The sequence below is a fragment of the Balaenoptera musculus genome, chromosome 15 (genome assembly GCF_009873245.2).
Source record: "Balaenoptera musculus isolate JJ_BM4_2016_0621 chromosome 15, mBalMus1.pri.v3, whole genome shotgun sequence".
Classification (NCBI taxonomy): domain Eukaryota; kingdom Metazoa; phylum Chordata; class Mammalia; order Artiodactyla; family Balaenopteridae; genus Balaenoptera; species Balaenoptera musculus.
In genome coordinates, this window is record NC_045799.1 from 81,019,018 (window position 1) to 81,033,558 (window position 14,541).

Below are 14,541 nucleotides of genomic sequence, written 5' to 3' on the forward strand. Positions count from 1 at the left end.
GGGGAAATATATTACATATATATATTAAGCCAGGAGTCACCACGCAAGTGCTTTTATTGGCAGTAGGGCTGAACGTACAAAAACTTCTCAGAGCTGGATGGGACAAGGCAGTCACAAGTATAGATGATACCAGGAGTGAGGGAACGTGTAGGACTCAAAAGAAATCCACATCATCTGGAGCATCCAGGTCACGGTATTCCACAATGGCCCGTGGGTCTCCACGGACCATCCTGTGAGATAAGAAAGAGGTAAGAGGGAGTGAGATTTGAGGGTCCCTGAAAGGGAATTTGAAGAGGGCCAAGAAAACTTAGACATCTTAGCCCAGTCTCACCTGTTTCGGGGTTTCCCAGGATAACCTCCCTGGCCTCGGAAGGCATCATAGTTCCCTCGGCCAGCACCGTAGGGAGCATGGGGGTATGGAGGCCCTCCTGCGGGGACTGCAGGGCGAACAGCACCAGCTATGAACAAGATCAGTGTTGAGTTGAAAAGCTGTGACCTCAACTACATCCTAGCTAAGTTTTCTTTCTCCCAGCCCCAGTCCAGGTCCTTTCAACTCCCTCTTACACTTACCTCCATAGCCCAAGATGGGGGGCCGGGGCTGACCATAGGGCATCAGGCCCTGGGGAGTCTGGTGTGGGTAGGGGAGTCCTGGGGTCAGACCTGGGGGGAGTACAATACGGACAGGGACATGAATTACTGCGGGGGGGGGGGGGAGGTGCGGGCAGTGGCGGGAGATGGACAGCTGGCTTTTTAGCAATATGGCCTGAGAGTGGGGTAGAAACTTCTCAGGATACAAGTTAAAGAGAACCAGGAGGGGCTTCCGTGGTGGTGCAGTGGTTAAGAATCCGCCTGCCAATGCAGGGGACACGGGTTCAAGCCCTGGTCCTGGAAGATACCACATGCCGCGGAGCAACTAAGCCCGTGCGCCACCAACTACTGAGCCTGCGCTCTATAGAGCTCGCAAGCCACAACTACTGAAGCCGGCGTGCCTAGAGCCCATGCTCCACAACAAAAGAAGCCACCGCAGTGAATGAGAAGCCTGCGCACCGCAACAAAGAGTAGCCCCAGCTCACCACAACTAGAGAAAGCCCGCGCACAGCAACGAAAACCCAACGCAGCCAAAAATAAATACATAAATAAAATCAGGAGTCTTTCAACAGTCAAGGGAGAGGGAATGGGGCAGACCCTCATGGATCGTATCTTACTCTGAGCAGGGCCAGGTGGCTGAGCTGGCTTGATCTCAGGCAGAGCTGGTCGCTTGGCATCAGTGAGAAAGTTGTTAAAAAATGCTACCTCCTTCTTCACTTCCTCAATTTTCTCTGCATGCTTGTTGAAGATATGTTTGCGTACAAACTCAGGGCCCTGGGTGAACAGAGGAGGGGGTGAGAACTGAGTCAGCAATGAGGGTTCCCTAGCTCCCCAGACCCAACCTGCAAGGACACTCAACCTCCCCTCCGTCGCGTCCCAATGAGCAGTTCCTCCCCAGGCTCTGAGGAGGCTTCCCGGCTGAACCCTCTCCTCCCACAGTCCTAACACACAAATGTCTAACATCCCAGACCTTGAATTTCTTGCCACTGAGAGGGCACAGCCACTTATCCTTGCCCAGTTCCTGGGTGTTGGAGGTCACAAACTTCTCCACCTCCTGCTCAGGGTCTTTGCGACCCATCTTCTGGGCCTCTTCCTCTGAAAGAGATTCCCGCACGCTCAGCAGCGGCGTCAGCTTCTCCTCGAACGTCTTCTGCCATTCCAGCACTGTGGTTATGGAACAGACGTAGAGCAGGTTGGAGAAGGGAGCCCGGAGGCGGCCATTAGAGGAGAGGGCGGCAGAGCATTGCTACCAGAGCAGAACTAAGGCCAGAGGCATCTGGGAGAGAGGGAAACGAGGAGTGGGAAAGCTGGGAGCTCACCTTCTCCATGACTGATGCGGTTGGGCGGCATGGGCCCCCGGACATGGACGATGCCACAGCGGTTGGGCATCTCGTCCTCGTTGGGGTACTCGCACGTGTTATAATAATCCAGGGAGTGCACGATGCGCAAATAAAGGAGGAGTTTGTCCAAAACCTAAGAGAAATGAGAAGCTGTGAGTTCCCCATACACTTGCCCCTCTACCGCCCCAAACCAGGCTCTCCCACGCCCCACACTCTGCACCCACTGGCACCTTGATAAGCTTCTCATCCCGCTCCACGTTGATCTCTGCTGGGTTCCCTTCCTTAGGAGGCTCCTCAGGAGGGGCCCCCCCACTGCTCCCCAGCAGCTCCTCCTCCTCGGCACTCACTTCCTCAATCAGGTAGTCAGTGATATTCTTCAAGATGGGGTTCTGCGAGGGCAGACTCTGGTAGGGTGAGAGAGGTGGAGCAGACAAAACTCCTCAGGGTAGCCTAGGAACCTTCTCATTTGAAAAGACGATGTGGGGCAGAAAGGAGTTCAGGGCTCAGCTGGGCCGTTACGTTTGCCTCATTATTTGTCTTAATTTGTGTATGTGTTCTGCCCTAGCCGATAAATAATCACTAATACCAATCTGTTTTGTTGGAAGCTGGAGATGCTGCCCAGGAGGAGAGGGGCAAAGACGGGGGTGGGTACAAGGGGGTCAGTGCTACAGATCAGGTAAGGCCAGAGGTGCCCACAGCAGACGAGGGGGAACCAGCGGCTTTTTACCAAGCTCCACGAGGAGTCACTAACCGTTGGCAGAGGCGGCGTCCCAGGCTCAGAGGCCCAGAGCTGGGTCCTGTCGTCCAGCGTGTGGATCAGCTTGGCCGCCAGCTTGATGTCGTTGCGCACTATCTGCTTGTGCTGGGTGATGCCGTTGATGTTGCGGACGCGACGGGTCAGGTCTCTGTTCACACCAGGGCTCAGCTCACACTCCCGGAGCTGCAGGGAACAGAAGGCTCACCAACACTTGCCCAAGAAAAGCCACGCAAAGACTGGCCCGACCGAGTGCGCTAGCGATGAGACTGAGCTCCCTAAGGACAGGGACCAGGGGTGCCTTGTTCACGGAAACAGTCTCAGAGCCAAACCCAGAGACAACTGCATACAATTCACGTGAGCAGACTAAATGGATGAAATAAGGAGCAGATGAATGAAGCCATCAATGAACAAAGGAATCAGAGACTGTGTGGAGCGTGGGGAGCCCCACCTCCTCTTCCTCAACAGTCCCACTCCCAGGACTCACTCGGATATTCTGCAGGTTCCAACAGATCTCTTTAATGTTAACGCTGCGGTCAAAGGTCACCCAGCCACGACGGAAAAACCTAAACAAGAAAATGTCAGCATAATCCTGGGATGGAGGTGATGTTGTCCACCAATCTTCCCCTGCACCTTTTCCCCAAGGTATCCAGGGTCACACCTCCCTCCATTCCTTACCTCCTCTCGGGCTGGGGCTCCGATAATGCCACACGCATAAAGCCGGGATATCTTTTACAAAGCTGGAAAAGCAGAGAAACAGAAGCCCCACTTTGTGATTCAAGGATTCACTTCTTCCTCCAATCCCCATGTCCTCAGAACCCTGGGGAACTGCCTTTTCATCTTTCCTTGGACTAGGAAGAAACAATTAAGGGCTTAAGAATAACAGCACTTGAAAGCAAACCATGCAACCAGGGCCAGCCTCTTTGAAGGGCGTGGGCCCGTGGGAAGGGGGCCTCCCCATCAGAGAAACAGAGATGCAGGTCAGAAGCAGTGCCAGGTTATCTTCTCGCTGTCGCCCCCACACGAAGGAACGGAGCCCGGGCGTCACCCCTGCCCCCAGGACCATTCCTCCCCACTCACAGAAATGATCTCAGCCCGGGAGATGTTGGGCGCAATGTTGCGCATGAAGAGAGAGCAAGTCTTATGCAGCGGTCGGGGTTTACATTCCAGCCCAGGAGCGTCCTTAGGCTTCTCCCTCTCTTCTTCCTTGGGCTTCTCCTTTTCCTTGAGTGCTTCCTCTATGCAGGAAGTGGTGGGAGTTGGTGAAAATTTATTGTCAATTGAGGAGGAGAGGATAGAGAAGCTGTCAAACCTCCCCGCACCAGTGCCTCCCAAAAGGCCACCCTCCCATCAATGTCACCAACCTCCCGCCACACCGTTCAGTGTGAAGAGACTGGACTAGAAGCGAAGAAAATAAAACCTACCAGCCTCGTCCTTCTCCTCCTCGGCCTGGCCACTCTCCGACTCTGACTCCGACTCGGACACACTGCCTTCGTCAAAGCTGTCATCACCACTATGCTTCCTATTCCGCTTCTTGCTGCTCTGTAAGAGCCACAGCAAGGAGAGATGAGTCAGGTACCAGGACCCAGCCCCGACACTGACCCTGGGCAAGGGAGAGCCTACCTTTTTGGCTTCTTTCTCAGAGTCTTCTTTCTTCTCTTCCTTGTCCCCATCACCCTCGGATTTCTTAGCTTTGTCATCACTAGAACTGTCGTTTTCAGCCTACAGGTAGAGACAAATCACCAGGGATGTTGGTCTCCCCTTCAGCCTTTGTCAGAGGGCCCCACCCACCCTCCACAGCTGAGCCCACAAGTTCGCCTCTCCCCCACCCGAGACACAACCCCCGAAGCAGCTCCATTCTCCTCCCCAGGCCGCACAGGCAGCACCCAGAAGCCCCAGCACTCAGACCTGTTTGCCATCTTCTTTCTTGTCATCCTTCTCATTGGCCTTGCGTTCTCCATCCCCCAGGCCTGGTCCAACCCGGCCTTCCTCTTTCTTGCTGGGCTCCCCAGGCTTTCCTGCCTGTTCCTCCTCCTCCTCCTGCTCCAGGATGCGTAGATCATTCTCTGTACCTCCTTCCATCTTAATCACAGCTACCAACAGAGGGAGCAGAGGTCACCATCCAAGGGCCCTGGCCTCCAGCCTCTGGCTTTCTGTCCATCTATTTCCATCTTCAACCAAGATCTTGGTCACCAGACAATCCCACCCCTCTCAATCCACCCACCTGCATCCAGCATCTTGACAATGGCATCAGCTTTGTCTATGTCCAACAGAAGATTATCAAACCAGCCGCTCTCCATGAGGGACAGGAATACCCTTAGTCGGTTTTGCAGGGCCCCCCGGGCCTCCTGCCGACGCTTCCCCACCTCATCTGGGTGGTACTTAGACCGAAACCTGGGAAGGAAGTGGGGAGGGAAGAGGCCAAACAGTCACTGGAGGCCAGAGCCAGGACATGGGGAGGGGCCCAGGAAAATCAGGGGAAAGCCCCCATCCTCTCACACCCACAAAAGATCATAAAAGCAGAGACGAGGGGAGAGGGGTGCACTAGAACCACCCAATCCCCCCAAAAGGAACCAGAGGTTATGCTCTGAGAAGATCTAGGGAAGAGCCAGGAGCTAAGAGCTCTGGATTTGGAAAGAGCATGGCTACAGGGGGAGCCAGGGCTGGAGGCAGACTCACTGCCCTGCGTATCTGGGAAACACAAATTTTAAAAAGTGTAGTTTCCCAAAGCTTCCCAGAGGAATGCTAAGGAAATAGTAGGCCCCAAAGAACCTCCCTCTCCTTGCCAACCCCAAACTAGAGTCATTAAAAGGACTGCTCCCACCAGCTCCCTCCATCCCTTGGTGGAAGACAGGGAAACCTGAAATCACCAGAAAGGAAAAGCCAAAAAAGGCAGGATACCTTTCTCCCCCCTTGGGAAGATAAGCAGATGGTGAAGGGACAGGGAAAGACCAAAGGGAGAAACTAAAGTGCCCTTATAACCTCAGGTACTGCCCACAGGGATCGAGAGAGGACAGGGTGGGGGGTTAGGGTAGATCATGAAAAAGGAAACACTTAAATTAGGACCCTGGGCAGGGAGGCAGGAGTGGGGGGGGGAGGGACAGAAGAAATTAGGATATGCAAAAAAGAAAGGGGAAAGTGAGAGAAAGTCCCAGAAGTCAAAAACAAAAAGGAAAACTAAAGACCAAACAGACTAGGGGGAGAAAAAAAAAAAAAAAAAAAACAGTAGAAAGAAGCGTTAGGCAGGAGCAAGAACAAGGACGGAGAAAGAATGAAAGGTTCATGAGAGAGTGAGACAAAGACACAGATTAAGAAGAAAGAGGAGACAGTGACAGAACAGAACCACAAGTTGAGCGTAAGAGGAAAGGAAAGCCGCAGGCGTCACCTCCAGGATCTTTACCTTGGCCGCTTGGTCAAACAGAGCTCAAGATTTAACTAGCCGCGCCCAGGGCCCATGCTGGCTGGTGGGCCACCGGCTGGCTCCTGGCTGGGGCGCCCGGCCCGGATGCCCCACCCCCGCGGGACTCCGCGGTGGTGGCCCTGACTGACTAGCTGCCTGAGCAATCACATTCAGCTAGACCGCTGCATTGTGCACAGCAGTGCCCTGCCTGTCTGCCTGGCCGGGGCAGCGCCGTCAGCCCAGGGGGCTCATGTATGGGCTGGGTATGGTGGGGGTGGAGGTGGGTTTGCTCCGAGCTCCGTCGATGAGCGGGTGTAGTTCCCAGTTCTGGCTCTTTTCAAGGAGGAGGAGCAGAAAGAGGATGAGGAGGAGGAGGAGCAGGAAGGGGGGAAAAGATGGTTGATTAAAATTAAAACATCCACAAAAGGAAAAAAATTAAAACTCTTTTTCTGTCAAACGACACTGAGATCTTTGCTTTTCTTGTCTGGATTCACTCGTTGCTTTTGGGAGGATGCCACAGCCACACAGGGTCCCGGCGATCAGGGATGACAATGACCCAGTATCAGCGAGTGGGAAGCAGTCTGTCTGCTGCCCCAAGGGAACAGGCGGCTCTGGCCAGCTGCCTGGAGGCGTCTCGCTCGCTGAGGACGGTGGGGAAGGGAGATGGGGTGGGGGCCGTGGCGGACGTGGAAGTGAGGAGGAGAACCCATCAGCCAGTGCTGTGACGCTTCCCATCCCCCACCCCCAGGAAGTTCTGGATTGGGGAAAATGGGAAGAGGACAGGGCTGCAGGCTCCACTGGCGGGGCCAGGGGAAACATGCCAGGGAAAAGATAGCAGGAGAGGAGGGGCACTCACCACTCCTCATCTTTATGAGCCAGGAAGAAATCCTGCATCTGCTGCCTCCGGAAATCCAGCTTGTAGTCGTTATAGCGCTTAACTGCTTCTGTCTCATCCACAGAGTCATCCAAAGACAGGAGAAACTCCTTGAAGGTCTTCATCACAGGTGGCGGCACACCCAAGTCGATCTCTGCTATGCTGCCCAGCCTGAGGGGGGGCCCGGTCAGGAAGTCTTGGTTGTGGGGGAGGAGGGTGGGGGGATGGCGGGCCGAGGTAGCCAGCTGCCCCCTTGCTTCGCCCACCAGGGACATGACCCCAGGCGCCAGCTGCGGCCACCCCCACGGGCCCGCCAGTGTGCCTGACCCACTTCTCCTGGCTCCGGCCGTGGTCTTGAGCAGCCCCAATCCACCCCCAGGCCTACCGACTCCCTTCTCCCGAGAACCCCAGAACCGCAGGTCTTTACCTGGCCTGGATAGGCAGAACATGGTGCTGCATGATGTGGACGTCTGGATGGCCCCAGGGCTGAGGGGGGCCATAAGCTGGGCCCCCACCCCCCCCAGCATAGGGCATCTCATAGCCACTGTGGTACGGGTCAGAGCTGTGCTCATCCCTGAGGGCGGGGGACACAAAAGTCAGACACAGAAGGCCATCATGTCTCCTGAGCGCAAAGGCAGATGGGACAGAGGGAGGGGCACACCTGCAGTGTGGTCTCTCACCCAAGGGTTTAAAGGAACCAAAAAAGATGGGTTTATGGGAATTTTGAGAAAAGGAAATGACCAAGAAAGTTCTCAGCAGAAGTGAGGGAAGACAGCTGAGGCCCAGGTAGAACTGAGGCTGAGGAGAGAAGACAGAGAAACCGTGGCCATCTCACCAGTCTCGCCTCATGCGCTTCTGCGGGGGGCTGAGCTCGTGTCGGGGAGGAGAGAAGCGCTCTCGCCGATTCCTGTCATAGTCACGATATTCACCCCGACTGCGGCGCTCCCGGCCACGGTCCCACTCTCTGGAGATAAGAACAAGTAGCAGTAAATAAGACACAGTTGGATATCCCAAGATCACACTCTTGGACAGGCCCTTCCCATCGTATCTGAGACACGAGACTAAAAGCCTGAAATTATAAAATTTCCCTCTAAGAGGAAAAAACCTCTTGTCTACTTCCATCACTTCAGCCATTACCCACAAACTGATGGCCTGCCATCTCCTCCAGCCTGGCCTTCTTCCTGAGCTTCACACCGACATCAACAACCCCTCCCAGACGGCCACTGTCACCTCAAAATCAACATGTCAGAATCGAGCCTATTACTTCTATCACTATGGGCCCAAACTTGCTTCCCCCCTCCTGTTTCCCACTCTCAGTTGCACCAACATTATCGCCAGGTATCCAGTTATCAAGTGTCACCCTCACCACTAACTTGTTACTGGCTTGTTAATCCTCTGCCTCAAATCCTATGAAAGCTGTCCTTTTCCATGCCATCCCCACAAACTCTGCCCTGGTCCATGTGCCCTGGTCCTGGCCATTTCTCCTTTAAGTGCAGCCTTGGTTTGTCTTCCCTACCTCTGGTCTCTCCCTTTCCTCCACTCCAAGGTCAAAATGATCTTTCTCAAACACAAATCCAATCATGCTAATACTATTCAAAACCTTGGTTCCGGGCTTCCCTGGTGGCGCAGTGGTTAAGAATCCGCCTGCCAATGCAGGGGACAGGGGTTCGAGCCCTGGTCCAGGAAGATCCCACATGCCGCGGAGCAACTAAGCCCATGCGCCACAACTACCGAGCCTGCGTTCTAGAGCCCACGAGCCACAACTACTGAAGCCCGTGTGCCTAGAGCCTAGAGCCCGTGCTCTGCAACAAGAGAAGCCACCGCAACGAGAAGCCTGCGCAACGCAATGAAGAGTAGCCCCTGCTCGCCGCAACTAGAGAAGCCCACATGTAGCAACAAAGACCCAACGCAGCCAAAAATAAATAAATAAATAAATAAAATTTATTTTTTAAAAAAGCAACAAACCCTCGGTTCCTGGCTGTCATTCCAGGTTCTCTACCAGTTACCAGCCAACCCCATCTCCATCTTAACAAAATAAAAAAGAAAATCCTCCGCTATAACCCAGTGGTTTTCAAACTTTTCAGTCTTGGGAACCCCTTACACTCTTAAAAATTACTGAAGATTGAAAGAGCTTTTGCTTATGTGGCTTAGATCTATCAATACTTAACTGTATTCATAATTAGAACATAAAAAAATACCTAATAATTCTGAAGTTATATAATAACATAAACTACACATTTATATATTTTTATAAAAAATGGCTCTTTTACAAAAAAATTTTAATGAGAAAAGTTGCATCATTATTTCATTTACAAATCTTTTCAAGGTCTGGCTTAATAGAGGCAGCTGGATTCTCATAGTATATACTTCTCCATTCAACCTATTATGATACACTGTTTGGTTGAAAAATATGAAAAAGATCTGGCCTCACAGTGATATGTAGTTGGAAAAAGGAACACTTTAATAACCTTTTCAGATAGCTGGGGATATTCTTTGTTTTTGATACTACCCAAAACTTGGCAAGAGATAGCTTCTTAAAGGCTAGCTGCAATGTTGAATCTGAAACTAAATCAATGAACATTTTGTACTCTGCTACATTAAAATTCATTATTCTACCTTGCTCTTTGAAAAGATCTTCACACATCTCATTACACAGTATCCAAATATCATAATCATTAGTATCACTCCCTATCTCACCAGAAAAGTCTTTTAAAGTAATGGGAAGCTGTCAAGCTGACATTGGTAGATACAAGTTTTCCAAAATTTTAGTTTACACTGGAAAGTTCCACTTCCTCACTGGCAACAAAACTGACAATTTTCCTTAAAGTAACAAGTTCTCTTAGCTTTTTTCAAAATGTCTACCAAATACCCAGATATGAATAAGCACTGTTTGATAGCCTTTCATTCAGGTAACAAACCTGAAGGGGGGGGGGGGGGGGGGGGCGGAGAGATGAGGACTGTTAGTTCAGCTCATAACTCAATCCCACAAATGCTCCTCCTCAAGATAACCACCATACTATATGCAGAAGTGCTTTACGCATACTTCCTATCATCACGTGTATTACAAACCATATAGTCGGCCTTCCCTGGTGGCGCAGTGGTTAAGAACCCGCCTGCCAATGCAGGGAACACGGGTTCGAGCCCTGGTCCGGGATGATCCCACATGCCGCGGAGTAACTAAGCCCGTGCGCCACAACTACTGAGCCTGCGTTCTAGAGCCCTCGAGCCACAACTACTGAGCCCACACACCACAACTACTGAAGCCTGCGCACCTTGAGCCCGTGCTCCGCAACAAGAGAAGCCACCACAATTAGAAGCACACGCACCGCAACAAAGAGTAGCCCCCGCTCTCCGTGACTAGAGAAAGCCCACACGCAGCAGCGAAGACCCAATGCAGCCAAAAATAAATTAATTTTTTTTAAAAAAACCATATAGTCAAGAATCCAATTTAATAAAGTTTAAAATTCTTATTGCTTCATCAATGACATGAAGTGAAACTTTTTTTTTTTAACTGTTTGGTGCCACTACCTTGATTTGTGCTAAGGCACCAGCAGTTTTACCCACCACTGCTATAGTACCAAATGTCAATACAGTGAAAACAACAATACTATCTATCTTAATATTACTATAAAAATAGTTGTAAGCTAATAACAAATGCTGGAGAGGGTGTGGAGAAAAGGAGACCCTCCTACACTGTTGGTGGGAATGTAAGTTGGCGCAGCCACTATGGAAAACAGTATGGAGAGTCCTCAAAAAACTAAAAATCGAGTTGCCATATGATGGAGCAATCCCACTCCTGGGCATGTATCTGGACAAAACTGTAATTCAAAAAGATACATGCACTCCTATGTTCATAGCAGCACTATTCACAGTAGCCAAGACATGGAAACCACTTAAATGTCCACCGACAAATGAATGAATAAACAAGATGTGGTAAATATATGCAATGGAATACTACTTAGCGATAAAAAAGAATGAGATAATGCCACTTGTAGCAACATGGATGGACCTAGAGATTATCATACTAAGTCAAGTAAGTCAGACAGAGAAAGACAAATACCATATGATATCACTTATACGTGGAATCTAAACTATGACACAACTGAACTGTTATGAAACAGAAACAGACTCATAGAGAAGAGACTTGTGGTTGCCGGGGGGTGGGGAGGAATGGGGTGGGAGTTTGGCTTAGCAGATGCAAACTATTATCTATAGAATGGATAAACAACAAGGTCCTACTGTATAGCACAGAGAACTATATTCAGTATTCTGTGATACACCATAATGAAAAAGAATTTTTAAAAAATAATAAAAATTAAAAAGAAAATAAAAAATAGTTGTAAGCTTAGGGGCTTCCCTGGTGGCGCAGTGGTTACGAATCCGCCTGCCAATTCAGGGGACACGGGTTTGAGACCTGGTCCGGGAAGATCCCACGTGCTGCAGAGCAACTAAGCCCGTGCTCCACAACTACTGAGCCTGCGCTCCAGAGCCTGCGAGGCACAACTCCTGAAGCCCGGGCGCCTAGAGCCCGTGCTCTGCAACAAGAGAAGCCACCGCAATGAGAAGCCTGCGCACCACAACCAAGAGTAGCCCCCGCTCGCCGCAACTAGAGAAAGCCCGCACACAGCAACAAAGACCCAATGCAGCCAAAAATAAATAAAATAAATTTAAAAAAAAAAATAGTTGTAAGCTCAAAGACCTCTTAGGGATTTTGAGAACCACTACTCTAAAAAAACTAGAACATATGCTTTTTTCTGTGCACAACATTATGCCCCCAACTCCAAGGTGCACACTCCACCTGTGTCTGAGGAATCCCCACTCATCTTTCCAAGCCTTGCTAGGTGTCCCTTTCCTGTCACTCTCCCCTACACCACCTCCACCACTTGTCCCCTCCCTCAGATCTGTTACCTCAACATTTCACATCTTCATCATGACCTCTCATATATACTCATTTGCAAAATACACCCAAGGCCATTTTGCCCCCCACTCCAAGCCCCAGACTGTAAACTCCTTAAGGGCAATAACTATACCTTAGCCAGCTTCAGAATTAAGAACACCTTTGGTTGTCGTCTGACTTTCTTAGAAGACACTAAACAAAACAAAGTGCCACATAAAGTCTCCACAGTGAAGAGATATACTGACTGAAAGATTTACTGAACTCACTTTTCAAAACAACACTGAATGAATAAATGCTATTGCAATAAGCCACCTCAAACTCTTTTTTCCTGATAACCTGTTTCCAAATCTAGCCTGCGCCATCAGCTCACCGATTAGATATTTCTGATGTCCCTTAGATAAAAGTCTTCCACAGTTCCTTTAAATATCAGCTGTTTCTCTTTTTTTTTAATAAATAAATAAATTTATTTATTTATTTAATTTTTGGGTCTTTGTGGCTACGCGCAGGCTTTCTTTAGTTGCATTGCGCAGGCTTCTCATTACGGTGGCTTCTCTTGTTGCGGAGCATGGGCTCTAGGTGCTCGGGCTTCAGTAGTTGCACCACGCGGGCTCAGTAGTTATGGCTCGGGGCGTCTAGAGCGCAGGCTCAGTAGCTGTGGTGCACGGCCTTAGTTGCTCCTCGGCATGTGGGATCTTCCCGGCCCGGGGTTTGAACCCATGTCCCCTGCATTGGCAGGCGGATTCCCAACCACTGGGTCACCAGGGAAGCCCCTATCAGCTGTTTCTTAACGGAAACACCTTAACTATAATTAACTCAAAAACATCCCAAAAAGCTAATCACTAGCTGAGTCAAACCTAATCAATTAACCCAACCATCACTATTCAAAGAACTCTTTCAGTTTTTAGGCTAGACAATTACAAGAAATTTACATATCCTGCTAGGGAACTGGTCTGACAACCTCTCCAATCAAGTCAATTCTGTAATATTACTTTTTTTGAATCAACATTTTTGGGGTATAATTTACAAACAATAAAACACACACACAAACACTCGTTTTTCATACTCAAACTCTTACCTCTATTGCTTTGATCTGCTGGACATTTCAAAAATCAAGCCACAGCTAGCTCCTTGGCCAAGAGCAAATAGGCTGAACCACATGAAACGGTCAAGTATGAGCGATTTCATATGGTTCGCTCTAATAAAACCTTAAGGGAACTGCAACGAGACTTGAATGCAAGAGAATAAGACGGGGGACGATATTAAGAAAAAGCAGTGTCTTACCGATCATTCCAATCATCCCCTCGACGTCTTTCATCTCTTTCCCGGGAACGGTCATAGTCGCTGCGCTCTCGTCTAAACTTGTCCCTGCGCCTTCGATCATACTCGTCATCACTGTCACCCATGGCGCGGAAAGAAGGGGCCTGGAGCCCGGACAGGGATAATCGGGGTGTTGAACAATGACGACAGGAGCAAAGGATTCCCCCCCCACACCTTGGAGCAGGACGCCCGCCTCCCTCCGCAAAGGCCAACCTTCCGCTGTCCCCGCCATCCTAAGCCCTCGGCCCCGGCAGCTGTTGGGCTCCGACTCTCCACGCGCCCCCAGGGGCCTCCACGCCCACCTCCCCGCCCACCCGCAGGCCCCTGTCCCAGCTGCCCGCCCCAGCCCGGCTCTCCAGGCCCCTCCCCTCCCCCACCAGGGAGCGGTCGCGGCCGTTCGTCTCGCGCTCAGGCCAGCAGATTCTCCCGGTGACCTGGGCCCGCCCCTTGCCTCGGGCGCGCGACGGGGACTGCGAGTGTGAGAGGGAGACACGGGGCTCTCAGCGACGGGGCCGAGTAGACGCGAAGAAAGTGGGACAGCAGAGTATGGACGGTCGGCGCGCGCCGCCCGAGCTGCGCCTGCGTCACCCGCAGAACGGCGCCTCTGCTCACAAACTACAATCCGCAGTGCCTGATCTGGAACCAACTCAAAGAGGGAAAGGCGGGGAGTACCAGGGGCTGATGGGAAGGGGCGGGGACCCGGAAGTCTCGCGCGCTTTCCAGGACGAGAACTGCGGGCGAGAGGAACTACGGGAGCAGAGCGGGACCAAGCGTAGCCTCGGGAGGGCGATAGAACCCTCTGGGCGTGAGGGAAAGGTTCCTCCCGCCGAGGTCGAAGATCGCGCTTTCCCGGATGTGCCCGGGGTCTGAAACAGTTCGCGTTCAGCCGCTTTCTCCCCAACTTTGATCACGGAGCCTCCGGACCTCATCGGGGGTGGTTCTCCCCTCTCCTTGCACAGGGCACGGGTTTGGGGAGTGCGGGCGCTTAACGGATACGGCAACCATTTTAAAGCATTTTCTACCATTTTGTGGTCCCATCAGAGAACCAGCCTTTGTTGGTGCCTCAGCACGTGCTACCTGCAAAATCCATTGTTCCTGCTCTTCTTCCAGAAAGGCACCCCATCTGTAAGCAAAAGTGGCAAACCCCAACCAGTACTTTGATGAGATCGTTTATAGGTTTAGGGCCTGACCACCAAGTAGGATCTGGGTTGCCCCAGATTAAATGCACCGCCCCCCGCCTTGTTCAGTGAGTTGAGTGTGAAGACTTGTTTAGAATAGGAAATGCTGCTTCCCTTGCACGTGCTGCAGCCTTGCTCCCAGCGCTGAGAGGAGGGGTGTCTTTACAGAAACCACATTAAAAAGAGTCAGTGG

The 14,541-nt window shown here is 51.2% G+C and overlaps 1 protein-coding gene across 6 annotated transcripts; it reads right to left on the bottom strand.

Moving 5' to 3' along the window:
* Positions 1-36: 36 nt before the first annotated feature.
* On the bottom strand, positions 37-13,774 carry SRRT (serrate, RNA effector molecule). Of its 6 annotated transcripts, none has more exons than XM_036824872.1 (20): positions 13,622-13,774; positions 13,135-13,274; positions 7,792-7,920; positions 7,384-7,530; positions 6,939-7,127; positions 4,907-5,076; positions 4,591-4,775; positions 4,306-4,404; positions 4,107-4,224; positions 3,763-3,920; positions 3,361-3,422; positions 3,170-3,248; positions 2,680-2,868; positions 2,159-2,332; positions 1,908-2,061; positions 1,559-1,752; positions 1,206-1,362; positions 571-660; positions 332-458; positions 37-230 (listed from the first exon to the last, which is right to left on the bottom strand). In XM_036824872.1, the coding sequence occupies exons 2-20, from the start codon at positions 13,254-13,256 to the stop codon at positions 155-157; spliced, it is 2,619 nt and encodes an 872-aa protein (XP_036680767.1). In that variant the 5' UTR covers positions 13,257-13,274; positions 13,622-13,774; the 3' UTR covers positions 37-154. The 6 variants fall into 6 exon arrangements, with proteins under 6 accessions (XP_036680767.1, XP_036680768.1, XP_036680764.1 ...); XM_036824873.1 differs by having other exon boundaries at positions 37-174; positions 571-672; XM_036824869.1 differs by having other exon boundaries at positions 571-672.
* Between the last annotated feature and the right edge of the window lie 767 nt (positions 13,775-14,541).